This window comes from Hylaeus anthracinus, unplaced genomic scaffold (genome assembly GCF_026225885.1).
Source record: "Hylaeus anthracinus isolate JK02 unplaced genomic scaffold, UHH_iyHylAnth1.0_haploid 12000, whole genome shotgun sequence".
In the NCBI taxonomy this organism is placed as follows: Eukaryota; Metazoa; Arthropoda; class Insecta; order Hymenoptera; family Colletidae; genus Hylaeus; species Hylaeus anthracinus.
Genome location: NW_026534347.1, coordinates 783,206 through 808,537, shown reverse-complemented (window position 1 = coordinate 808,537; position 25,332 = coordinate 783,206). Strand labels below are relative to the sequence as shown.

General features: G+C 46.4%; 1 protein-coding gene across 20 annotated transcripts in view; it reads left to right on the top strand.

Annotated features, from left to right (window-relative positions):
- Positions 1-25,332, top strand: part of LOC128890487 (protein muscleblind) — a 281,109-nt gene that overhangs the window by 10,335 nt on the left and 245,442 nt on the right. For 17 of the 20 annotated variants that reach the window (XR_008460629.1, XR_008460633.1, XR_008460630.1 and 14 more), the window contains exons 2-3: positions 3,854-5,533; positions 6,088-6,423. The exons of 1 other annotated variant lie outside the window; for it this stretch is intronic. Coding sequence is in view for 14 of the 19 variants with exons in the window: in XM_054149023.1 (XP_054004998.1) it covers positions 6,238-6,423 (186 nt within the window). In the remaining 5 variants the exon portion in view is untranslated. Of the gene's footprint in view, positions 1-3,853; positions 5,534-6,087; positions 6,424-22,423; positions 22,476-25,332 lie in introns of all 20 variants that reach the window. 2 more of the 20 variants (XM_054149027.1, XM_054149015.1) reach the window with 2 other exon arrangements.

Genomic DNA, 25,332 nt, shown 5'->3' with positions numbered 1-25,332 from the left:
CGCGTTTTCCTCATTTTTGCTCCCGGTGGTTTGCACTCTGGTGGACGTCGTCCCGCGTATTAGCATGGTTACTCGGATCGTTGGACTTTTACTATCGACTAGAATCACCCAGCCAGCCGTTCAGCTATGGTGACCGCGTTTATAAATAAAGGATGCCTGTAGGCGCAAAGTGGATGCGACAAAAATGAAACATCAAACTCCAAATGCGATGTGTATCAAAGGAGTTGCAGTGATCCGGGGATAAAATTAACGTGTATTAGCCCGTCCGCGTTGGATGACCCCAATTACGAAACTGACGAAATGTTTGACGTTCCGTGACGACGGAACGCATCGCGGATTAGTCGGCACACCCATTCTCTCGGCAAATTTCATTCTTCCAAGAACGTTTGTTGTTTGCGAGCAGAGGCATTGGTACGAATTTTCGGGCAAGTTTCCGTGCCAATTGCCAGCTCGCGTAATTCATCAAGCCTCCTATTTCACGTATACACGTGAAATTAAGGTTTCACTCATTTTACCACGTGATATTAACCCAGATATTACCGGAGCACGTTTTGTTCGCAAATGGACCACTACTCGCTACATTCGCTCGAACCGTGGATCAATTGTACTTTCACATCAAGGTTTTAAGGGTTGATTGAAATATCTATAAAATACAAATGCAAAATAGTTTCATACAAATCTATTATCGCGTAAATATAGAATGTAGAGCAAAGTTGAAATTAACGATACGATTGCGTGTAGTTTTCCTTGTTTTGTTGTATGTATAAATAATTGGACCGCAAATGTATAAATCGACCATTAGTTTAAAACGCGTTTAAGGTTCTACCTGGCGCACGTTTGTGCTGGATGTGTAGGCTATCTATTCACGGGACACATTTTCTTGGAATCGACAAGGATATGCTAGCATCCTCAAAACTTCGTTTTTGGAGTCGTATCATTTCGCGAATACGCGCCCTATCACCCGCGTCGTTTGCGTATCGCCGGATCTCGAATCTCGAATCTCGATACAGACGTCAAGAACGTCCTTCGAAAGCACGATGAGAACACGGCGACGACGATACGACGACGATCACGAAAAGTCTGTGTGAGAGATATTGATTTGGTCGTCCCTCTTTTTCTGCGGTAGTCACGTGAAAGAAGTGGACGAACCTCGAAGCCGCATTCGTGCACGTATATCGATTCGACCGAGAGAGGCGAACGGAGTCTTTCGAGCATGCGAAAAATCCAAGTCACGCGAAAAAGATACGTGCATTCACTGCAGTCTATGTTAATTTTGTTTATGCCTGCCTTCTTTTGCGCAAAACAATCCTCAATAAGATTGTTTACGCCGGCCATACGTTAGCCTCATTTTTCCTCGAGGGTAAATCTTCATTTTTGCTACCACGTCGTTGTGCACCAGTACTTTGTACCAATTAAAAATAACCTGAAACCTATGTTTTGATCGTATCGATCTCAGCAACAGAGATGGAAGAAAAACGATTCCTATGGAATTAAGCAGCTCTGATTTTTACGCGATTTTTTCCAATTTTGCGGTACTTTTTGCTATTGTCTTGTTATCAGTACTGTTTCATTACTTAAGAAGTCATATCTTTAGCGAGTGTAATCTGCCGCGTGATTCATATGCTTGCCGATTGCGAATCGAGTGCGATGGTTCTCAAATTTCTATTTCTAACGTTACTCGCATATTTCGATAGGTATTTAAATCTGCATAAGTTTATACATTCTGTACATGTTCGGTATATATTTTTCATATTCGCATCCATCTTGGATGCAACAACTAACCAGTTTACTCACGACTCACCCTATACACGCTGATAAAAGTATCTTACCATGACTCGTTATTTTTTAAGCAAAAACTGAAGGTCTCGTGGATCTAATATTTATTTAAGGTTTTATTAGTTCTAACGTGCTTCTTGAAACGATCTTACAACTTTGATTCTTTAAATAGCGTTACAATATCTGTCTTTAATCTTATAATCTGTAGCTACATTTCGTCTTCGGTACACTTGCTCTTTATAAAACTTGGATCAAGAATATTCTTGCGAATAGTATATCGAAACTGAAAATAGAACCGATGAAAATTATACGATGATTTCTCAACCGACACGGTTAATCACTTTCCTGATCAAATCGAATCATACATAACGCAAACATATTTCCAAAGTTAGCTAAAATCGAACACGAAAGCGAGGTAGATAGCGATTTTGATCTCGAGCCGAGGCCCAATGCAGCGTCGCGTGCATTGTTCGACGAGGAAAGTGAATGGGATTCGCCAAGAGTGAAAGAGATAGAGTAGCAATGACTGAGCCTCATATTACATGTGCTCCGTGGCTGAATAGAGGCCATAGATATAACGATTTATTGTACGATGAATGAAACTTCCGCGTCGTAAAGCTCAAAGTAATTTCGCACGCGCATTGACGTGTTAACCACCTATGCGTTTAGAATAGGATATTATTTTTTTTCATCGTACCTTTACGAAGAGACGATCGATGATTCGGCGAGATTTTCCTTAATCATTTTCATTACGAATTCTTTTAAGTCGCGTTTCGACTGATTTTCATCGGGAATACCTCGCCGTCCATCCATCGGCGAACTTTTGCGAGGGTACGCGGAAAAATATAAAAATTTCACGTTTCATTAATTTTGAAATTCAGTTGTCGCCCGGGAGGGAGTCGATCCGTTCAATCTTTCGTACTACCTTTCCACGCTACAGAATCATCTTGGCGCATGTGGAAAGACTACCTGGTTTAAGTTTAATTTAAAAGTAGTTGATACTTTATGGTCTAGTCCAAAGAATCGTTAGTCTTTCTTCCAGCGGTCAAGAGAGTAACGCCGAATCATTCCGCGGTGTACTCGGGTGGTTTTTGTCGCGCCTGTGAAATCCTCGTGGAAACAAGCGTTTCGTACGAAAACGTTTTTCTTTCCGGTATTTTCTAGTGCGTTGAGCGCGCGCATACGTCCCCATAACTCTTGCCAGGTAACATGAGAAACGAGTCGAGCGCCTCGGGTCCGCTTTTCGTAAGCGGCTTACTTGCGCGATGGAAAATTGTACTACTACCACCCGGCCCTCTTCCGCTCGTTTCTTTTTCTTTAGCTTAACTGTCTCTAGCTCGTACATAAAACTCTCACACTCGAACGCGGCTCGTGTGTGCACGACGCACTCGTCTAGTGTTTTCTCGCGACCTTATCTGCGCGTTCGTCGCGCGCGAAAGTACGCGCAGTTTTTCACTGGGTAACGTGCACCCGATATCAGCTGAAATTACACGCTTTGCGATTTCACGGATACAATTTCGCCCGTGATAAGCACCGTATTAGCCGGAATTCAAAAATAAATCTGGTCGATGGTAAATGTGTCTAAAAGTCAATGAATATAACAACGCGCAACTCTGAACTCGTGCACTCATTGTTTACATATTTCACCTTTGATTTCATCCTATCGATAATATGTTTACATCGTTTCGATTCGTATCTCGGTATCAGTTATCATCGGGGTAAATATTATTCTAAACGCGTTAGATTTGAAGAAAATGGAAAACGAAAAAGAAACCGTAAAGGTAATGTTCTCCCTTGAGAGTGCTTGCATTGGTAGTCCTGTGCTTTATTTTCTACTTTACCTTCGTCCATTCGCGGCCTCTGCTTGATCATTCACTCACACTCGAACCCAGCCTCTTCCATCTCCTCTCTCAGCCCTATGTCTGTCTCTTTCGGGAAGCTAAAACCCTTTCATCGAGTCTAGTCACCACCCCTTCCATCGACAAGTCGTCCCCCACCCACAACCCCCTGAAACAAGAAGCATTTTAAGCCCTTGCATCTGCAGTAACGCGAGTTTTCGCTTTTGGTATGTTTCCAGAACAGCAGAATCCGGAGTTCGACCGCGGGAGGAACCAGGAGTGCACCGAATAAATGACGTAAATCCGAGGAACGGAAACGCAACGTCACTCGCTAACTCGCAATTCCCCTTTCCCCCCACCGTACCTCCCCCCTCTCTTCTCTCTCTCTCTCTCTCTCTCTCTCTCTCTCTCTCTCTCTCTCTCACCGTTTTTCACAACTCCCCCGCCTTTCTTTTGTCCAGATATCCAAGCAACGGCCTAACCGTATCCACGATCCGCGATCCAAGACGCAACCGGACCTTTGGCCTCGCCTCTTTTACCCGCTTTGTCGTCTACCGCCTTCTCGTGCTTACTCTCTTACTCTCTAACCGCACCCCTACTACTTCTTGTCTACGGTGAAGAAAAAAGAAAACAAGAAATCCATCCCCTCCGTTCCGTGTTCTCTCGTCCCTGCGAAAGGATACAGGCTCTTAGGGTCACCTTTCCAAGATTCGAGAGGTCCCTTTTCTCTGGCTCCCGTTTTTCTTACGGTCTGGACCACCGCCTACCTCCCGAAGTCGTCTCCCAACCTCATCCGAGTAGATTCAACACATCGAGACGCGGCGTTAGCTTCAGAACCGGCTTGAAGAACACTACGACCGGCTTTTTGAGACACATGTATACACAAACACACACACATACGCATATACACACGTAATAAAACTCGAGCGCAGCAACAGCAGCAGCAGCAGCAGCAGCAGCAGCAGCGGCAACAACAACAACAGCTATATTATCGATAAAGAAAACAATTACGTCTAGAGCACACATTTACCTACACACATACACATACACACGTACACACTCGTGGTCGACGTTTAGCTTCGAAGGCTTTCAAGCTTTGCCCAACTACTACGCCTCCGGTTGCTACTCAGCTGCGCCCTTCTAAACCTCGCCGAGTGCATCGCGCGAAGATTACAGGAAGGATAAAGGAGTCGAAGTCTGGTAGAGAGAATCGATCGAGACCGAGACGGATCGAAAAAAAACTCACTGGTCCAGCCCGGGACAGAGAAAGCCCAGCATCGCCTAAAACCGAAGCCCAGGAGCCTAATTCGCACTGTCGATGCCATTCGCTGCCTCTCTCACTTCTTCACGCTCTTTTCTCGGTGAAACATCTTCTTCTTGCGAGTGCTGCCGCTGAGTAACCCCGCCTAGACGAACCCCAAAGTGCGCGTCGCCGAGAGGGTGAACATCCGTCACCTTCCAGCCTAGTTGAGATTAAAAGAAAAAGAAACAGGAAGCTCTGTTTCCCTCTTTCGCTAACCGCTAACTTGGCAAACGGTACTAGCTGCACTGTCCCTCTGTATCATTAACGTCTACGATCGATAACAGCCCGACTGTTAATCGATAAAGAGCAACTCAGGCGATACGTAACGGTGATCACGGTCTAAATATAGTTTAGAATTGTGCGTACTGCCGTTGAGAATCGCGACAGCCTTCCTACACGGGTGTTCGATAATACGTGACAACGAATAAGTAGGCAAAGTAAAGGAGTACTTCTCTTTGTTCGTCGTTGTCGTCGTCGTCGTCCGGTTTACGCGTGTTTTATGCTTCGTCTACACGGAAGATCCGAGCTCTGGAAGACCATCAACTTGCCACGGGACGCGTTCATGGAACAATAAGGCGATTGTACGCTACTCAAAGAAAATTCTTCTTGCGCAAAGGTACCCATTATTTATCATAGTATCACGGCTTGAGGCACTTGCGGAATTACGATTAGGGGCGTTGCTATCGACGCGCGTGCGAATCATGCGAATGCAGTTCCGTACCTCGCAGTTTGGTAAACTCTGTCGAGTCCACGATCTTGTTATCGCAGATGTGTTCGCTTCGTTAATAATAGGTACTTTAGTCCCGTAAATTTTTAAACGTCGGACTCGATGTAGCTCGCTTCTGTGGTACGGAACCGGAAGGAAACGTATCGGGTTGTAACGCAGGGGTGTCCGCGCGTCTCACGTGCTTAATTTCCATAACGTCGATTCTCGAATCGTTAACTTTCCACTTATTTCTGTGGGGTTTGTAAATGGATCGAAACATTGGTTAGGCGTTACAACCCATCGCTGCGAACGAGGGCTGTCCGACTGGGTAGGATGCGAAAGTGGTGTGTAAGAGCAGTTAGAGAGCGAGAGCAAGAGAGTCTTTGGGTGGATGTAATTCCCGCAAGTGCCTATGAGCTGAGGTCCGGTTTGAATAAACCAAAACGCTTATATCCCTTGGCAAGATCAGGCCGGTGTGGGTGAACGCGAACAAACAGGCAAGGCTACGCTGTGACAAGCCCAGCGGAGGAAGAGGATAAATTAAAGTCGGTGTAAAGCCGGGCTTGTATACTCCCGCTAAGGAGGAAGTTCCTTGGTCTTCCAGGAGTGGAAGTATGGCAATGGTCAACATGAATAACCTACTGAACGGCAAGGACTCCCGGTGGCTGCAGCTAGAGGTTTGCAGAGAGTTCCAGCGCAACAAGTGCACCAGGCCTGACACGGAGTGCAAGTTCGCTCATCCGCCAGCTAACGTCGAGGTGCAGAGCGGACGGGTCACCGCTTGCTACGACAGTATCAAGGTAACGAACCATTGTATAATCGAGTAACGTAGTCTTTTCGGCCCTCCGAGACGGCCAAACGCTTTCTTCTGTTCCAATTGTTCGCATGAAAGGTACCTCTGTCTGTCTTGTCGACTTTTTCGTTTAGTTACACGTAATTTTAACGTTGAAAGAATAACGTCTAGAGAGCGACACAAGGGAAAATAAACCGCGTAGCTATTTTTATCGAGCAAGTACCTGTTAATCGCATCAACGTTTCCTTTTTTCTCGATACCATTGCGGGAATGTATTTTCCCTCGCGCAACTTTTCTCTCTTTTCTATGTTAAATTATACAGTCTATTTCCGTTAAAATTATGTTAGTTAATTATCGTTTCACAAATTATTACCGAAGAGCATCCACGACGAGAATACAAACGATCGATCGTTTAACTTTGTTAAACGATTGCTCGCAATGGTAATCGTTTTATTCGTTTGATTCCCGACGGAACAAGCAAATTTTGCTACTACTTATCGTCGGAAGTTTGATTAAAATTCATCCAGGGAACGTTCAATTTCGCGTAACAAATAGGGAACATCGGTCCGCCTTTAATAAAGCCGTTGTCGCATAAATTTCTCCGAGTCGTTTCCCCGAACGAGAAGAGCAAACACGCGCGTATATGTACACGCAGGAAGGAGCGCGATTAAGTTGGGAGGAATGAAAAAAGATACGAGCCGGGCGCGGCCCTGCCGTTCGAATCTCTCTTTCGCGGAGAGATATTGAATTCGAGAATTGAATTTGCAGTTATTAATAGGGACAATTACTCAACGAGGCGAGAGTGATGAAAAACTAGTCGACGAGTTTGATGAATCAGTGCTCGACGGGGCGAGGGGTTACGTAAAAATGAAAAAAGCTTTCGTTGATAACAGGGAAAGTTTGCAGAGACGTTTACCGTCAGACGGCACGCACACGCGTGTAAATGCGATTAGATAAAGCGAAGAAAAATGTTACGTTCGGGGCGCGGTTCTCTAATATAAAATCAGACGTCGATATTTCTTGTAGGGTACGTTTCAGAGTTTGTTGGTTTGTTCGTTTCACCTTGAACTTTGAGGTTTTTCGACGAATCGATCTAGATACGAACTTTGTTCATCCTCTAATTCGTTCTTTCTTGGTAAAATTAATGTTTGTCGGAGGATTAAACGTTAGATTATTTTCGCTGCAACGATAGAGAGTCGCATACCACGTACAACGACGACGACGATGGCGAAGACGACGTACGTCAACGTCGACAATGACGCATTCGTCGGTACGCGAGCCCCAGAGCCACGTTGCCGGGACCGTCGGCGTCGTTTAATTCTGGAAGCTATTAATGTCGTGGAGACCTGGCTGAAAGGCCGCGTTGTCCGTCGATCCTCGGCCATCTCTTTGCCTCGTTTGCTCCTCGCACGTTCTTACTCAATAGTGGTACTCGTTACGTTTAATTGTTTTGACCGTATGGAACGGCACCGTCTGCACCAGTCCTCGTTCAATCTGCTTTCACGCTTCTGCGACGTGTACTCGTTTGTACGCGATTAAGGTACATGGCTCGACCCATCACTTTTCGAAATTCAGAAAACGGTCGAACCATTAGATTTTTACTTGTCGCGATATATTTCATTCTGCGATTCGAAATGTAACTTGTAACGAGTAAGAAAGCTTTCATTTCCTTTCGGTTGATTAACATTTTTATTTAGAAGCTTGTATCTGTATCGAAAGTTTGTTCATCCCTGGTGCAAATACGTGTACGCGAACGATAGGGCTCTCGGAATGGGAACGAGGCGTTTCCACAAGGCTCTTTTGCCGAGAGCCGCGAACCAATATTACACCGAAGAAATATTAGCAATAAACCATCGCATTACGTACACTGGACTTTAGCTCGACTCTGGGGGAACCTTCCCGTTTTCTCTATAGAGTGCACAGAGTCTGCCTCGTTTCTTTCGTCGTTCAGGTGGCAGAAGTGCGGCTCTCCTTACGCTCGACCGATGAAATAAAGGCTCATTTTTCGACTCGGGGAATAAAAGGGAATGGGCTATTGCCCGTTTCGTGCGTCTACCATCCTCGTTCAATGTTGGCCCAGCGCGCGGTTAGAGCTAGATTAATTTGCCGGAAGGAAGAATCTCGTGGCCCAAAATCGGAGCTATTCTTTCTCGCTATCGAGGGAATAGCTAAGGGGATCTCGCGACGCGTAAGTAACGACCCTCTCGGCCGTGGATTAACCCTTTGTACTTCATTGGCGTCGCTACAGCGACGTACGTAGGGACGGGGGATGCGGGTAACGCATTTTAACATTTTAGAAACTTTTGGGCAGCGTCGAATTTCTATTCCTTGGTTTTATTCGTCACTCATAACCCGAATAAAATTTCGTCCACCTTTTGCGCGAGTCTCTTTTGAATCGACTGGCAATTAACACGCCCGTAGTTTCCATTGGCCAGAGATAATTAGGATGGTTCCTGAAAAGATCGAGAGCGATCCTGAACGGTTGTAAAACGGCCCTCCGGCCTTGGCAGGATACGCAGAGGAACATTACGTTCCGCCAGGCAGCATCGTCGTGAAATTCGAACGTTCCATTCCAATTAGACCGATTGGATGGCAGCAGGATATTAAAGTAGACCTTCGACTTTGATCGTCGACGTTCCATTTCGTTGGATATGCCTGCGTTTAAGGGATTATTTCAAGCTAGCGTTACGTTTTCTACGTCCATCAATTATTTGTAGTGGAAATGAATAATACATATTTATTTTTCTAACGCGTTACCTGTCGCGTTAGCTGTCTATATTCAGGGAAGTTGTTTGCATTTATTGAAATTTTAATTCGGTAAGTACAAACTACCGATCGTATAAGATGCGATGGGAATATGCGTTTTCCATGTAGAATCTGATGCGATTGAAACGATATTTTCATATCTCGAGAATTATTTCCAGATCGACTTACTTTCTAAAATGGGATTGACGTACTTTTTTCCTCCGTTACGGTGTATAACTGACTCGTGGCGTAAAATATGAAAGCACATGTAAAAAGCCACCGGTAGAGAACGTGTTAAGGTAAATACGAGCGGGGTAGAAGCCTGCTGCCCGGAAGTTCCCAGTCGTTTCTCGATGGTCTTTCTCTTTCGCGGTTCTTTCCACCCTTGAGGCGCGGGAAGGCGGTTTCAGCGAACCCTTCGACCGCGCCGAGTGTCGGACGCGGTGGGCTTTTACTCGCCTCGGCGTTATCGATTCCAATTACCTTAAAACTTTCAATTAATTTGACTGTCGAGCGTTTTACGCGCCCCCGGAGAACGACATCGGGTGCCAGGGCCATTTCTCGGCGGCAGATGTCGCGGATCCCCCGTCGAAAAGTCTTGTCGGTGCGGCTGTTTTATCGGCCCGTCACGCCCCGTCGACGATTGGAGGACTTTCTTTTTTCCTTTGTCGTTCGTACCCGATCTCTGTGCACTTTCCCACTCCTAGTAAGCGTAACTGACGCACGGACAGACACGTACTCGCACCGTTGGATGCGTTTTTCCTTTCGTTCGACCGGTTTCCAATTCGTAGGCGTTCGGCGCCACGATAAAGGCCCGTTCCCACGCTGATAACTCGTGCCCGAGCATACGAAACGAAACGGAGCGTTTGATCGCGATTCTTCGACACCTGCAGTTTTTCGTGAAATATTTGACAACGTTACACGGTACGCGATACTTGGAAAATCACCTTCTATTTCGTAAGCAACGCCAACGGTTGCGTGATCAGAGGAAGGCGCACGCGCGCGCGCATTGGTTCCGCGTATCCACGAGAACGGCGACCACGGTATTTCTCTCGCTCGGTCATTGTACAGTAACTTTAGATTCTTGGGGGATTCACCGGGCAACGACAGCGTCGTATTTCCGTGGCGGGATCAGAAAATCGCATTGGTGCACTCGCGGCTCCGAGGCGAGAGTGAGAGACCGGAGTGGGGTGGAGACACGTTTCGCGGTAGCGGACACGAAAAACATAGTTAACAGCTGCTACTGTCGCAGCCACCGCTACCGCTATCGGCGTCAGCTTCGTGGTGTTCCTCGTACTCTCTCTCTGTCTTTCCATCCCTCTCCTGCACCTGTCGCGTCCGTTAACACGAGACTAAAATACGAAACGACGTACTCGTGAGCGGAATCGTCCCACGAACAAAACCTTCCGTTCGGAACGGCAGCATCTCCGTGCCATCAGCCTTGGTTCGGTCGCTTCCTCGATTTTCTTGAACGTTAGATACTTTGGTATTAATCACGGTTGACACCGTGCAACCCTGCTCTCGCCCTGCAGCTTCCACGAAGTCATACTCTCTTTCGAATCTCTTTTATTCGGGTATTTTTTATATGATTTAGGGTCTCGTCTCAGGACAGACTCGGTACTATAAATCGAGTCTAGTTGCATCCTCTTAAATCTCAATGAATTTCCAATGAAATGTCAAGCGTCGCGAGCACTACAAACAATTTCAAATAGGGGCGACATCGATCCCCGAAGCTTGTCGTTTAAAGAGCAACTTCAGACATTCACAGGTAGTCGGACGAGTAGTTTGGGGTCAGCTAGGTTCGCGTATTTCACCTCGATCGACCCGAGACACTTGTCACCGTGCCGATCCTACCGAGGGGTGAACGTTTTTCAGAGTCGTCTTTCGGCAGAGGCCAAAGGCCTGCGCGTCTAAGAAGCGTCTGACCTTCTTTCCGCGAGGCACGCGATCTCTCAGCGTGCCGCGAGTTTATTCGATTCGTTTGTTGGCACCGTGTCCGTGGGTACGGTGCGTAACATCGAGACGAGGAGATCTATTTATATTTATCGCTGTTGGTTTTTCGATGCGTCACGGAGCTCGTCGTACGTGTTAATGGGATAAAAAATGGATTTTTTGGGATGGATAGAACGGGAGATTGGCAGGATCGCAGAATATATGCGTTAAGAAGGGCGACCGTACGCGAAGGGAGCCAGGTCGGTTCGATTAGTCATGCATTGTTAGTTTCGGAATCGATTCGAGTCGGCGACATACGGCAGACAGACAGACGAGCTTCCATACCGACCGACCATCCAGTAGAAACAGACAGCCAAGCAAGGCAAGCAGACTGGCAGGTCTCGTGTATTACTTCTAGCCCACAAACTACGCCTCTTCTCCTCCCCGATATTACCTCTCTGATATCTGCGAGAGCTCGCTGGAATATCTTACGTAGAACCGCCTAAACGTTTGCCATTCCACCCGAGTGGAAATTCATTTAATTGCCTCGAAAGATCAAGAGCTCTTCTCCCTCTTTGACGTCGCTCCTACCTGCTCAGCCTTTGGTGCTCCTTTTTTCTCCCAACTCGTCCCTTGAGAGTCGCAATTTTCTCTCGCACAGGCACACGACTCAACCGTACGTGTATAATATATACATTATTGAGTGGATACGAATCCCTCGTCGCTACGTTTCTTTTTTCGCAGAGTTGGACGATCTATGGAAAGTACGCGAACGAAAAGTGATTCAACTTCCGCGATACGATGAAACTCGCGGTTGCTTTCACGTTTTAACGACTTCTCGACAACTGCTAAACCTTTTCAAAATAATGGTTATTTCAAAGAAGCGTTGGATATCGTTCGAATCAGGACGTACGTTGCCATATGCGTCGTACACGCCGACAATTTGTATTTCCGTTGACGGTCCATGGTTATACTTTTGGAGAGTCCTCGTATCCCCCGATTGCACGATATCGAACCCTGGAACCGGTCTGTATACGTCTGTGGTCGACACGCCACCAGAAACTGTGCAGGCCGTCCCTAAAAATCGTACAGGTGCGGTGCCACCTAGGTTACCGTCTATCGTTTTCACGTAATTTACGGCTGAACGGCATTAGCCGCAATGCCTGTCCCTGCGATAGAACGATCGGAACGGGTGGCACCAAGGGAGGCGAACAAGCCAAAGGAAGAGTGGAGAGCTGCATGAAGGGTCGAGAACCAGGGGTTGCGGGGGTGGAGGTTGCCGTGCCTATCCGTGCAGGGAGCTGCACGAGCGTGCATTTCCGTGCGTGTCGTGGCGATGCAACTGGCTAGAGGGAGGGATGCGGGAAGGCGACGAGGGACAGGGACGATGGGAGGCGCGCGGATGGCATTCTGTGGTCAGTCCAGTATGTGCCTATATGCCGTCATGTGTTATCGATTCCTGGCCCGGAGCCCTGCTTCCTCCGTGCCTACGCTCATGCCAGACGGTATAGTTGCCTGTTCCGAGCTATGCAAGATGAACCCTTCTCTCTAGTCTGTATCGTCTTTCCTCGTACTTTGCCATCTTTCTTTGGTGCATGCTGGGCCATGTGCGCGGTTTGATCGATGGCTGACTCGTTTCACAGGATCGCTTTGCTTCGTCGATCTTCACGGACAGGTATCTCGATTAGGCGATAGGCCGATTCTACTTGAAGATTTGTCAATCGTTATGGTCGTACGCGTATGCGCGTTGATGGAAAGAGTATCTCGTAACAGGATAAGTCCTCCAGCTTTTTACGTAAACGTCGGTATGTGGGATTGATTCGTCGTCTGCCAGGAAAATAAGTGCACGTGTATTTTTCTGCTGTCGAAGTATGTATAGTAAACGCAGTGTAAACATTCCCGAGCTATAGAAAGAAAGTATTCGACGACAACCTAACTTCGTTTAGTGCACTTCTTTGACTTCTGACGGCTAATTCACTTTTCAGGTTCTATCGTTTGATAACCTTTCCGCGATAACCTTTCTACTTTTTGATGGGTGGTTCGCGTTCCTAAGCGAGGGATCGCTTAATCGATAGGCTGAATCGAGCTATTTGGTTAGATGAAATCAAACTTGAAATTTTCTTAGTCGTTATTGTTTACTCGAAACCTATACCACGTAATGGAATGAAGAAGCCTAATAGGATAAAGTACTTTTCGCGTACTTTTCATTTGAACGGTTTCGTAACATCCTAAGGCCAGGTATTGCGATTCGAAGGAAAACATACTGTTTGAGATAATTAGGTAATCTTCTGGTTACCTAAGATAAACAGTTTTGCCTCGTTAAGCGAGCTATCAAGTAGGTAATAATTTCCAAAGAACGGATCTATTTTCAATCTGATCGCGATTGTACCGTTTCGGTGTTATATACAGTTTCGCAGATGCGGCACGGGGAACGCGACTAATCGATAAATCGAGAATGCTTCATCGAGGCAAGTGCACTTGAGCGTCAAACTCGAAGCGCGTGTCGCCTTGGCGGTCACGCGTGCTTCGCACGAGGGAGGAAAGAATACGTGACTCGCGTTGCGTGACACCATACGTCATTCGGTATTCACGGGTGTAACGCGTGTTCTCCATTTTTAAATACAATAAGAGAGACACACCGGCCCGTACAACGGTCAGTTAGGTAACGCTGTTGCGAAATTCGAGTGGCCTATTGTCGATCGGACGGAGCGCTGCTCTTTGAAATACATTCGTGAGTCATCGTTTATGACCACGTAGCGTAACATTGTTTGGATACGTTTACTTTCGTTTGTGCTCGGTGCTCTGCGGCGCGAAGACACTTGGTTGGCAAAGAACTATGCTTTACGCATATCTTGAGCGAGGATGAAGGGTGGCTCTCGAGCTGTTCCTTTTGAAATTGAACGTGAACTTTGTTGCGCGTAGGTAACACATAACTAGGATGTTTCGAGCAAAATATATATGTTTGCGGTAAACCATGGCAAATTTGGGAATCCCGGTGCCGGGAAAACGGTTCCCTTGGCCCGACGATACATTCGGGACCTGTATCGTCAACGACGAGGTGGTAGCTCGCTCGAAATAGTTGGTGAAGTACGTTTTCGCTGTTAAAAGTTGAACTAGGCCACGGTGCTCGGCCGGGAAGGGAATGATTTCCGCGTCGAATGGGGAATACGCTTCTTTCCGGTGTGACGAGCGTACGTGTAAAGATAATAAAAGCCGTCGGTTGAAAAAGTCGCAGCCCGCGCGCGATAACCGACGAAGCGGGGGTGGCCGCACAATAGATGTACGCGTGCATATCCGTGCGTAAAATACGGCGAAACGCGAAGGTGGTGGAGGAGTTTTAATGATCCGGAACGGTATTCCGCATCCACGCCGTGTTTCCCTCGCACTTTTTTTTCTCTTCTCTCTTCTCGTTCCTGAAATTTTATCGTAACTGTCCGTAATGTAAATTTCGCCGCGTTACGCCATCGCGCGGTCCTCTCGAATCGCAATGCTCAAAAATCCAAACTGACCAAAATTGTTTCTCCTTTCAACGTGAAAGTCTGATTATTACGATATTACGTTTCGCGTGCAACCGGTAACTAAAACGGCTCAATTATCGAAAGATTTATTCGTAATTTACCGTTCGAATAAAAGTTTGCCCAATCTCCGTCGCGCGGCGCTCGAAATTTATCGATAGTTCGGGGCGGAGGATGATTGGACGTGAGATACGACGACGAGGGAAGTTTCTTCGGAAGTTGGCGAGAGTAATGCCGTGATTGCTCATATAAGACGCCTTCGGAGATGCCACTTGCTCCACGAGACGGAGAAAGATGCCGACGGACCGAGTATGCGATGCAGTTTAATAATAGTAACCGCCACGTCTGTCCTCGGCTGTCCCTCCGCGGTCCCCGGGAGAAAATACTCACCATATTTCCCGCGTGTGGTCCCGTTAAGTTACATCATTCGATGCTAAAATGGTCTTGAGACGGTGTTTGAGAACAAAAACATGTTTCCACTAAAAACTCCGTTATATATAGGCGTGTGCGTTTCTCGAGTCAGGAATTTTCTCGTAGCGCATCGTTGGCTTTCGGCGTTGGCTCGGGTAACATTCCACGGGAACCAGCTTTTTTTCTGTGCGTGCATCGCGTCACTCTCAAACGTCATTATCAGCGCGGTCGAAACGCAATTTCTGTCCATCGTTTCTTTACTTTACACTTGGATGTGTAGCCACGTGTCGATAAAGCGAGAAAGAAGAGGTTCTTCGTCCTAGTCTCGCAACGAAGTTTTCATTTTACTGGCTAAAATGATATCGAATACGTGTACAGAAACGTACGTAGTATGCATGTTAGCACGTATCGCATCGTACGTAGTCGAGTTCCCAAGGCGAAAGGTAAAGTACACCTCGCGTCAGCCAATTTCTTTAAAAGCTAGCCACGATCCATACTTGCCGGTATACCCGATATCTCTGACTTTTATTTCAATTTCGACTTCTCCTTTTATTTATCGCTCGTTCCTCGTCTGAGTTGATTAGCGTTCGTTCCCTATGGAGTAGCGAGGATAGATCAGGGGGTGTTTCATAATCATTTCGCTTGTTTCTGGAAGGGCAATAAAAACGAGCAATGAAACGGACAGCTGTCTCTCAGCCGCGGTATTCGCTGGTAAAGCGTTAAAATGTTCCCATTCATAAATCATAACTGGCGCAGAGTGTATTCGGTTATTATCAGGCGATACGAAATTTCACCGATCGCTCGCTCGCTCGCTTGCGTTCGCGTGACAAACGAGCTCGGTTAATTAATAGTGACGAGTGTTGCATAATTTACGGCCGCGTTTAGCGAGGGCTTATCGTTTATATTACAGAAATTCCGACGAAACGCGCGATAAAACGACAGAGTAGCCCGGGGGGAAAAAATAGCTGGAATTATGGAAATTGTGTGTATGTCATCGGGTTGGAAAATGGTCAGACCTGTGGCTCCGACGCTCGCATAACGCCAGAGTGCGGGTACTCGAAAGTCCGCGGGGAGAAAAGTTAAAGTTAAAGGCGCACGAAAACTCGTTAAATTTAATTGCAGCCATCCGACGAACGACGAGACGACCGGACACCTGTTTGCTGTTTTCTTCTCGATACGTTTGCGTACGTTGCCGCGAGTCGAGGATCAAACTTTCGCGTTGCTTTCCGTTCGCTATCTTTGACGTATGTGTTATTCGATTAACATTTTTATGTTTTGAATGCACGAGGAACAAAATTATTTTGCTATTCGTAACGGCACCCGAATTTTTTAAACCTCGAAACCTTTCATTCGAGAACGTTGGAATATAAATTTCGTGGCTCGCTGTACGTTTCGTTTTCATGCTGACAGAGATGGTGGAATCTCGGTTTCGCTGTCGCGAATGGCGCAAATTTTCTGGGGCGTCACGTGAAAAGAGGGAGAAGAAGAGCGAGCGGGCGGGCGGGCGGGAGCAGACAGGAAGCTCAAAAAACTCGTTGGTGATTTTCGAGCGTTTTATTTCCGTTTCGTTCTATTCGCTCGCTCGACTCGAGGGGTGCGGGACAGTAGATTAACAATGCATTAATTACGTTTCACGGCCATTGGTACTGTCGGGCCTCTGAATTTCCGAGTTATACGCGGGGACAGATCGCTCGAATAAAACTCGACCGCGCATCGTGAAAATTTGCATGCGTTGATGACGGAAACACGTTATCCGCTTGTCTTCGTCGTTATTCAGCTGTCTTCGAACCACCCTTGTCGCGTTTGTTAATCGATTTTCGAATTTAACGAAAAATAAAAGTAAAGACGAAAGACATCGCCGAAAAGTAACCGCAATTTATCGTATTGTACTTGATTCCATGCTCGCGAGCGGATCTTATCTTTTGCAAAAAACAATTCCAAATACTCGAAATTGACCGTGAATGGCACGAAACTAACGCGATCGCAGAACGACCTGAGAACGCAGCGGACGAGGCGATTAGAGCCGTAATCGCGCTATCATAAATTGTCAATTTGCTCGAAGTAAACAGCGGGGCATTACACAATTTTCCCGGCAATTGTCCCGCGTAGACGCTACGGAACTGCAGCCATTGTCTTCTTTCTTTGTACGTTTACATCGATTGTATCACGAAACGTGGCGTCTAACTGTCGGTCCATTCGAGGCTGGCCGATTTGTGGAGAATAATACGTCCGATCTATAGCTCGACTACTTAGAAAAGATCTTCGAGCAAGCGAGCTGAACACAGTGGGGTTAGAAAGCGTGATTCTCCTCGACGTATGCTGGATTCACTCCTCGATCTTGTTTTACCGAAGCACACGATTCTTTTTAATTAATTTATTCCACAAAATGACGCTTTTAAGCTCGGAGCTGTAATCTTGATTTTATTTTTTTTTTATCCCGCTATCCGTTGCTGGAATCTCGCTAAAAAGGGTACGATTAAGTTGAAAAATTTAAGGAAACCACGAACGAGTCCGCTATATCTGACCTGGCCATATCTTTGGGATTATTTCATCCCGTAAGGCCGTGGTAGCGTGAAATCTCCTTAAGATAGTCCCGAGTTTGCGATACCGACGAGTCTGCCGCGTTGCAAAGGGGCTGAAGAACCGGGAGATTTAGAAGGAGTCACGGAGGCAAGGGAAAAAGAGAGAGAAAAAAACTGCGTGGGTGAGGAGAACGAGGAGAGGGGAAGTCGATACTGTTGGAGATACTTGGGCAAAGCGGTTCTTGCCTCGACTCTGTGCTTACAACCCGGCAAGAGAGAGGAAGAGAGACGGCAGAGGGTAAAAGGAATGGACGTAAAAAAGAGTTCGGTCGAGCGCGAAGAAAAGAGAAAAAGGAGATATCCTATCTGGAAGATTATTGTATCCCTGCGAGGCAAGGCTAGGCCATCTCGAATTTTTCTCGTGATAATTCGGGTCAGCGATATCGACTCGTTTTCAGGGATGCATGGTTGACGAAGAGCGGAAAGGGGGTAACAAACGTACATGCCACGAGCTAGGAAAATGCAGCGAAAGAGACCGCCCTCTTATACAGGGCGAGACAGCCAAACTGTTACAAAGCGATAATGCCTAAACTATCGTAGATACAAAATGGCAGCCGATTAGCTCGCTACTACGTTTAGGCATTATCAGTCCGTAACAGTTTAGCTGCCTCGCTCTGTATATCGTTGCCTCGAAATTCGAAATTGTAGAAGGGCGTGTTGTCAGGGGTTCGATTTCCATGGTTATTTCGCGCCTCGCGATCCACGCAGAAGTTCATAAATCAGAGATTTCCGGCGGATATGGGAGCGGGTTCGAGTGCGGGGAAACGAGATGAATCGATATCGCGGAGGCATTTGGTAGAACGACGACTGTAGGAGTTCGTTTGAACGACAGACAGAGACGGGAATCATAAAGAAACAATGAGGGGAGGTGAAGAAAAAAGGCGGAGGGATGGCAAGGACGAGGCAGGGAAGCAAGGGTAGACAGGCGTGGGTGGTAGATGGCGAGGTAGGAACGAACGAGCAACAGCCGCTGCTCTTTTGTTTTCTGGGACAAGAGGGTGTCTTGGTTGGTTCAAAATCCACGCTAGGCCGGATAGCCCGAGTAGACTCGTGTCTCCCTAGTCTCTTTCCTCTCTGAAAAAAATGCGTCGATCGTGGCTCCCTTCGTCCCAGTTGGATCTTTTACGCGCTATATCTGTTTTCCTTTGCCCACTTTTTTTTTCTGCCCTCAGTCTTTCGACAATTACGGAATCGTGGTGGAATGACGACGGTGGTCGTCGTTGATCTGTCGGAATGTTCTCTCGGACCGCTACTCAGCTAAATTGTCGTTGAGTTCAGGGCAAACCGCTGACACCAACGCGCGGTGTGTTATTTTAGCAATCTAGCGTTAGCCCGAATTAACCCCTTGCTTTCGAGTGTTTCCCTCCAACGAGTGATCGTAAGTCTGGCAAAAGCTGTCGGTGACCGTGCAGGATAAACTAACGCTTGAAAAATGCACGTTTCCTTGAAATTTGTTCGTTCGAGTATCGGTGTTCGGTATCGTAACCAACTATAAAGATAAATTACACGGTTCCAAAGTTACGCCATTCGATATGACGCGATGTCTGTCGGAACACCGTACGGTGGCGACATCCAGGTTGCTTTAGGTATATTTAGCCGGTACGGGAAACTTTGTACCGTTCGTTTACGAGTCTAGCTCCAGGGTAGAAATTTAATCGATTTTTACCTTTATGTGTATCGCGTTTAAATTCGTTCAAGAAGTAGAGATTACGTGAAAGAGGTGTTTAATTTTGCGTACGCAGTGGATCGACGATAAGAAAAGTGGCACGCTTCGACCCTGCAGAGGCAACGCTTCTTTGTCGACGAAATGAAAAGACGCGCTCGTAGGAGCTGATAAAACATCTGGCAGTTTGGTACTGTTTGGTACAGTTTGCTTGGTATACATTCCCAACGCGTGTACATTCAGCGAAGCATAATGAGAGCTTTGTTCTCGGAAATTATAGTCGCATTGTTATTATTCCTTCTTTTTCCGCGCCGTGTTTCCTTCTCTATCCCCCACCGTGCCTTCCCTTTCTCTCTGCACACGTTTCGTCAGGTCGCCGTCTATCGCGATGCTCCGCTTTATCTGTATGCGAGCGTCCTGCAGTTTAATCCTTTCTTTGTCGCATCCTCGTTTCGTCTCCTTTGGGCTATTTCTCTTCTAACGCGTTTCTTTTAGCGTAACCGTCCGAGCAAAGGCAAAGGCGCGGAGTGTTTTTGAAATAGGTCAAACATTGTACATCTATTTTACTCGTTGTTATAAAAAAATGTATAAAGTTTGATTCGTAACTCGTATCGTTATTCGAGTGGAACGTTGACCACATCTGCTGGTCGCCACGCGGCAAAATATACAATGCTAGTAGCGCAATTCCAGCTGTCCGGTTGATTAGAAAAGGTATAGAGGGAGGGATAAGTGTAAAGAAGAAGAAAACACCCTCGAGAGAGTATCGTGGCGAAAGAAGCGTGTCGCTAAGCTCTCGGAAAGTGTACGATATTGTTCGCAGTATCACGCTGTTTAGTTCTTATTTTTTTTTTTTTCTTACCCTCGGGACACATGTACAGGGTTGAACAGGAAAGACCGTAGAGTTTCACGGATACGTTCTAGACGAGAGCAAAGCGGCAAGGGCCAGTTTCAGTTAGACGTAATCAATAGTATTACCCTGCCTCCATTATAGCCACAGCAGCTACAGACTACAATGGTGGATCATTAGGAATAGGAGATAACACTGTAGCAAGATCAATTCCGCTTTGGGGTTACCGGTTAGTCCGAGCTGAATAGATTGGTTCTGTTATAATGGTATTAAGACGTATTTTCTCTGTAACCACGCAATTATATAGAGCATCGTACAAATGCTCTCTGGTTGGAATTAAAATTAGCCTCGCCACCAAAACACGAAGGCCAATATCGTCTCGACACGAATTAATTGGAAGATCGTCGATCCATAGTAACCGGTAAAATATTCCATACGCGGATACGAAGCTTGGTCTCGTTGTATTTAGAGCGACGAGGATCGAGGACCGTTTTACGTCCGACTTGGCGCCGATCGAACATTCTTCCTGTTCTCAGCGGCGCGGGAAAAGGGCGGTATAAAATCTGACTCGTCGAGATTCGGTGTTCAATCTTCTTAACGTGGCTGAGGTCAGTTGCCAGTCATTTGTCTGGCAAGGAAGAACACTCCTTAGGAGAGTTTCTTCCCTCCGGGCGGCATACACCCGTCCATCTAAATTAGCCTCTTCAATCACAGTACAATGGTTACACACCAAGGGCAGCTTTTCAAAGCCTGGCACCATGAATCGCTGGAAGTTTCCTATTGGCTGTTTAACTATCGAGTCAAGCCCCAGCACTGTAGTCCCGAACTGGCAAATGGCCAATAGAGATGCCCCTATATTGCTGGCATCGCAATCGCTCATTGCGAGATCGAGCTTTCGCAGGCTTGTTTGAAATTCGTTAACGATAAAAGGGTCGGACAAAAGGACCGACCGGTTACATCCTCATCAGTCATGGCTGGATCTTTATCGCGAGTGTCTACACGGTGTCTGATTCGAAATCAATTTACTACGGTTTCGTGTCATTCGGAGAGGTCACGAATTAATCATCGGTCCATCTCAAATTGTACATTTGACAAAAGTTGCTGGTCTTTGAACAATCGGAAGAAACGCTTTGGCTCACCCTAATAATTGGCTGGTTCGTTTCGACCGGGACACCCCGTATAGATGCGTGTGTGCGTGCACCCTTAATGGGACCCGATCGATTGGTTGCATCGCTTTAGGTGAATTTGTATCCGCGTTTACGAGCTTTGAATAGCGTTACGCGTCGCGCGTAATTGCAGAACGAAGAGTAATCAGCTAATTCGCTTCGCCAAAAATATCACGCATCATCAGAAATACCAGCGGAGCACGACACGGCGCATTTTTGGGGAAATTGCCGTTCGATTCCAGTAAAACATTCCATTCGAGAGGAAATCAAATTCGCCCGAACGAATCGGTATTTTTCTCCATGTAAGCATTGTCCGTTCCAGGAAAGCCCTGCGACAACGTTGACAGCAAATTTTTTCTTTTACGACAATATCCGTGCTCGCGCTCGATGCGAGACTGTTAATTAAATGTTCGAAATGAGCAGTTTCGAGTTCCGGAAATTGAGGGTTTCGAATTTCCGAAATCAAAGGCTCCCGCGTTCTGATTGCAAGTTTTGTTAGTGGGAACGTTAATCATTTAATGGAGGTCCGCTACGTAACGGAGTATTCTGATTTTATTCATTTTTACGATCGCGAAATCGACGGGTTTCTCTAATTTAATTAAGGCCAAGTATCTCATCGTTCCGATTCGCATCAACTCAAAATATAATACTTCCCCTGTAAAATTATCGTCTAGCAATGGGAAAAAGGTGCGCACCGTTACTTCAGAGGGATGCGTTTTCCATGTAACGATGGACTTGCCGCTAACGTCCAGAGAATATTTGGTTGCATTACACGGCCCTTGAAGTTTCTCGTGAAGCAGTGAATCGGCGCTTCTCAAAAGTACATATTGCCGACGATGCTCTCTTAGAAACTCTAACGAGGATATAAAGTTATAATAGTATGCCGTGCAATTTAACTTGCAATCGTTAAACAAGCGCGTTCGAGAGGGATTCGTCTGCTTTGCCTCGGAGAGGCTTAGGAGTAGCTTCAAAGAATATCAAGTTTAGACAACAATAGAATACATTAACCTAATATCGTTTTGGAACTGTTCTCGGTGGTTTGGTTGCATGGTTGCGCGGTAAATTTACCAGTTATGCAATTGTTCTCCTTTTAAAGAAGGCATTACCTATTTGATTCTAATCACATTTTCTTTTGTTCTGTTGCAGGTACGTGTTCCCAATTCATGTAACGTCGATAATTCTGGTCGAATAACACTTGGTGAGTGTTTCTAGACAAGGATAGTACTGAAACCGAAATATTTTGTACTTCGTAATGTGTGTGTTGCCAGACAATTTCAGTTCTCTCCGGCACGTATGTATGTAGCAGATCAAGTTTATTTTCGATTTCGGTCCTGTGTGGTCCAATTTAAAATAAATTTTAATACGATAAATAGCCGGTATTAAATTTGTTTTAAATCGCCTCAAAGAGAATTGAAATTGTCGAGTGAAAACGTTCTGTGGAATACGAAATTTAATACATTTTATTAAGCTCGCAAAGACTACGGTACTTCCATCGTCGAATGGAATTTCAAGCAATTTTTAAAACGATGAATTTTCCGAAGGAAATTCGTGAAACGCGCCAGGGCATGTCTGTCTCGCGTTTTCACCGGCAAGCTTTTGGGATGCGCGTATAAACCCGCGACGATTGGATGAAAATAGAAGCACGACGTTTGTATTTAGAGCTGGTTCCACGGCTAGAGTTTCTCGCGAACAAAGATAGACGCGGGTAGGTGGCCAGGGAACACGACTATTACCATTACTATTAGCGCAGTCTCCATCGCAACGCGCAACGACAGACGCAACGACGTCGCGTTTATCGCTGCGACGATGCAACTGTACGCGATCAAACTGGGTTGGATGGGGTTGAAACGCAACACCGAAAATAGATAGCATCCAGCGTTTCCTTTTACCAGTGTTTTCGTAACCCTTCGATATCTACGACGCGTTTCTTTTTGGATGGAACTTTTCCCCAAGAATTTCGCATGAAACACGCTTTGCATAGCATCAACGAAAGACTCCGGTTGTCCACGTAGCGTGAAACGCCGTGGAATATAGCTGGCGGGTTGGCGGTGTTTCTGGTATCTGGCTTTCCGACCCGATGGAATATGCGCGCACAGATATCGCGTTCTTGGCTGACATTGCAACTTCTGCATGCGCGCACGCGAAATCAGCGTCGGGGCAGATACGGAGAGCTGGTTCCACGGTGAAGTTATTTGCATCCTAAAGAAATTTTTCACCGGCTAAACCCTCGGGATTCGGCTGCCTCGACTTTGGCGAAACACCGACGGCGGTTCCGCACGCGAGCGTTGTAGCGTGTTGCACGCGGTAAACAGAATGCTGCTCTGCTCGTATCTGTTCCACGCTTGAAGAACGTTGCCCACTCTTCGGAGCGAACGGGTGAACCTCCGTTTGCGTAATCAGCAGCGGAATCGGTTCGAATTACTCCCATTCATTCACAAACATTCGAACGAAAATATAATGATTTTAGGTGGGATCTAGTCCGTTTGTAGATTCAAGGATCGCGATGTTAATTATACAAAGGACAGAAATCTGACACGCGAGCACGACAAAACGGTAGGTGTTATCAGACTCGACGCAGTGGTAGCACGTGTTACGCCTCTGGTTGTTTTTACGTTGTTTCGGGATGATTTGCCGCGAGCGAAAGTTAAATGAAATTAGACGCGTTTAGAGTTCCGAGGGTTGAAAAGGGGGATTTCCACGGGGCAGGGAAGCATGAAACGGCGCGGTGCGGCGCCGCGTCGCGCGACCGCGTGCACGGATCGATAACCGCGGTTTTCTCTTACAAAACTTGTCTTATATATTTCCTGAAAGTATATTTTATTGGGCCATGGATCATGTCTGTGCGCGGCACGATGCTAAATCCGATTAACTTCTAAGGCGCGGCGAAGGTCGATATTGCTATACATAGATACGTCGCAGTCAACGGAACCGGGGAACTTTCGTAGACAAACGGGAACGACGGGAACGACGGTAACGATAAATCTTTCAAGTATCTAGTCGAGGACACTTTTGCGTGCTATTCGGCCAGCCTTTACGAAATCGAACTTTGCGGCCACGGTGACTGCGCGATTGTGTCACGCCACACTGGTGCGCATTTCAAAGGGCAAGCCATAACTTGTCCAGGCGTTGAAACTGTCGTTAACTTTTTTTTTTCTTTTTTTTCTTTTTAACAATGGTATATAGTCTAGATAGGATCGTGCGATTAATTATCTTTTTTAATCGGTTCGACTTTACCTTGGATCTTTCTCGGTGAAACGAACCATATGTTCGCCTGGTACGAAGCGAGGTTTAAAAAGTAGCGAAGCTAGTTACTTTGGCTATAACGAGGGCTCGGAATTGTATTTATATTTTCACGTATCTTTCATCGACACCAGCGATGTTGCAAGTATTTCATTAGAGTCGACAAATAGAATAGAGAATGAACGGGGGTTGGTGCGTAGTATTGCTTCGCGACCTTAATTTCCGGAGCTCTCGCTTTCGCTTCAGTCGACCGGCACACGAGCGCGGACCATTTCTTTGCCTTTCTTCGCTCCTCTTCGTTCTCATCGTGGCACCTTCTTGCGCAAGCAGAGAAAGAGTTGTAGACGGTGTTGGGCCGAGGGTATTTTATTACCCCGTTGCCGAGTATCTTAGCTGCGGGACCAAAGGGAATGGGAAAAGATGAAGGTACAGCGCGCTATAATTCTTAATTTGGACGATTAGACGCTCGTGCGCGCGCTGCTTTCCCGATATAAGCTGCTGTGTATTTTGCCAACCTCAGACTCCCTTTAGGTTAGACGTTCTTTAGGAATAATGTACCGTAGCTTGAGAGTATATACTCGCTGCAATTATCGAATAATTGATCCCTCAGGCACGATGGAATTTTCAATCTCGGCAAATGCGATGCAACTTGTTGCGTAAATGTGGTCAGGTTTCATTTCAAGTATTTTTAATAGCTTGACTAGATAAGAAATTCGAATTAGGACTAAAGGGCGAAACCGAACATTGCGATTCTTTCTTTGTAGGTTATTCGTAATTCTTAGGAGCGCTACCGAAAATGTACGGGGTTTTCAAGT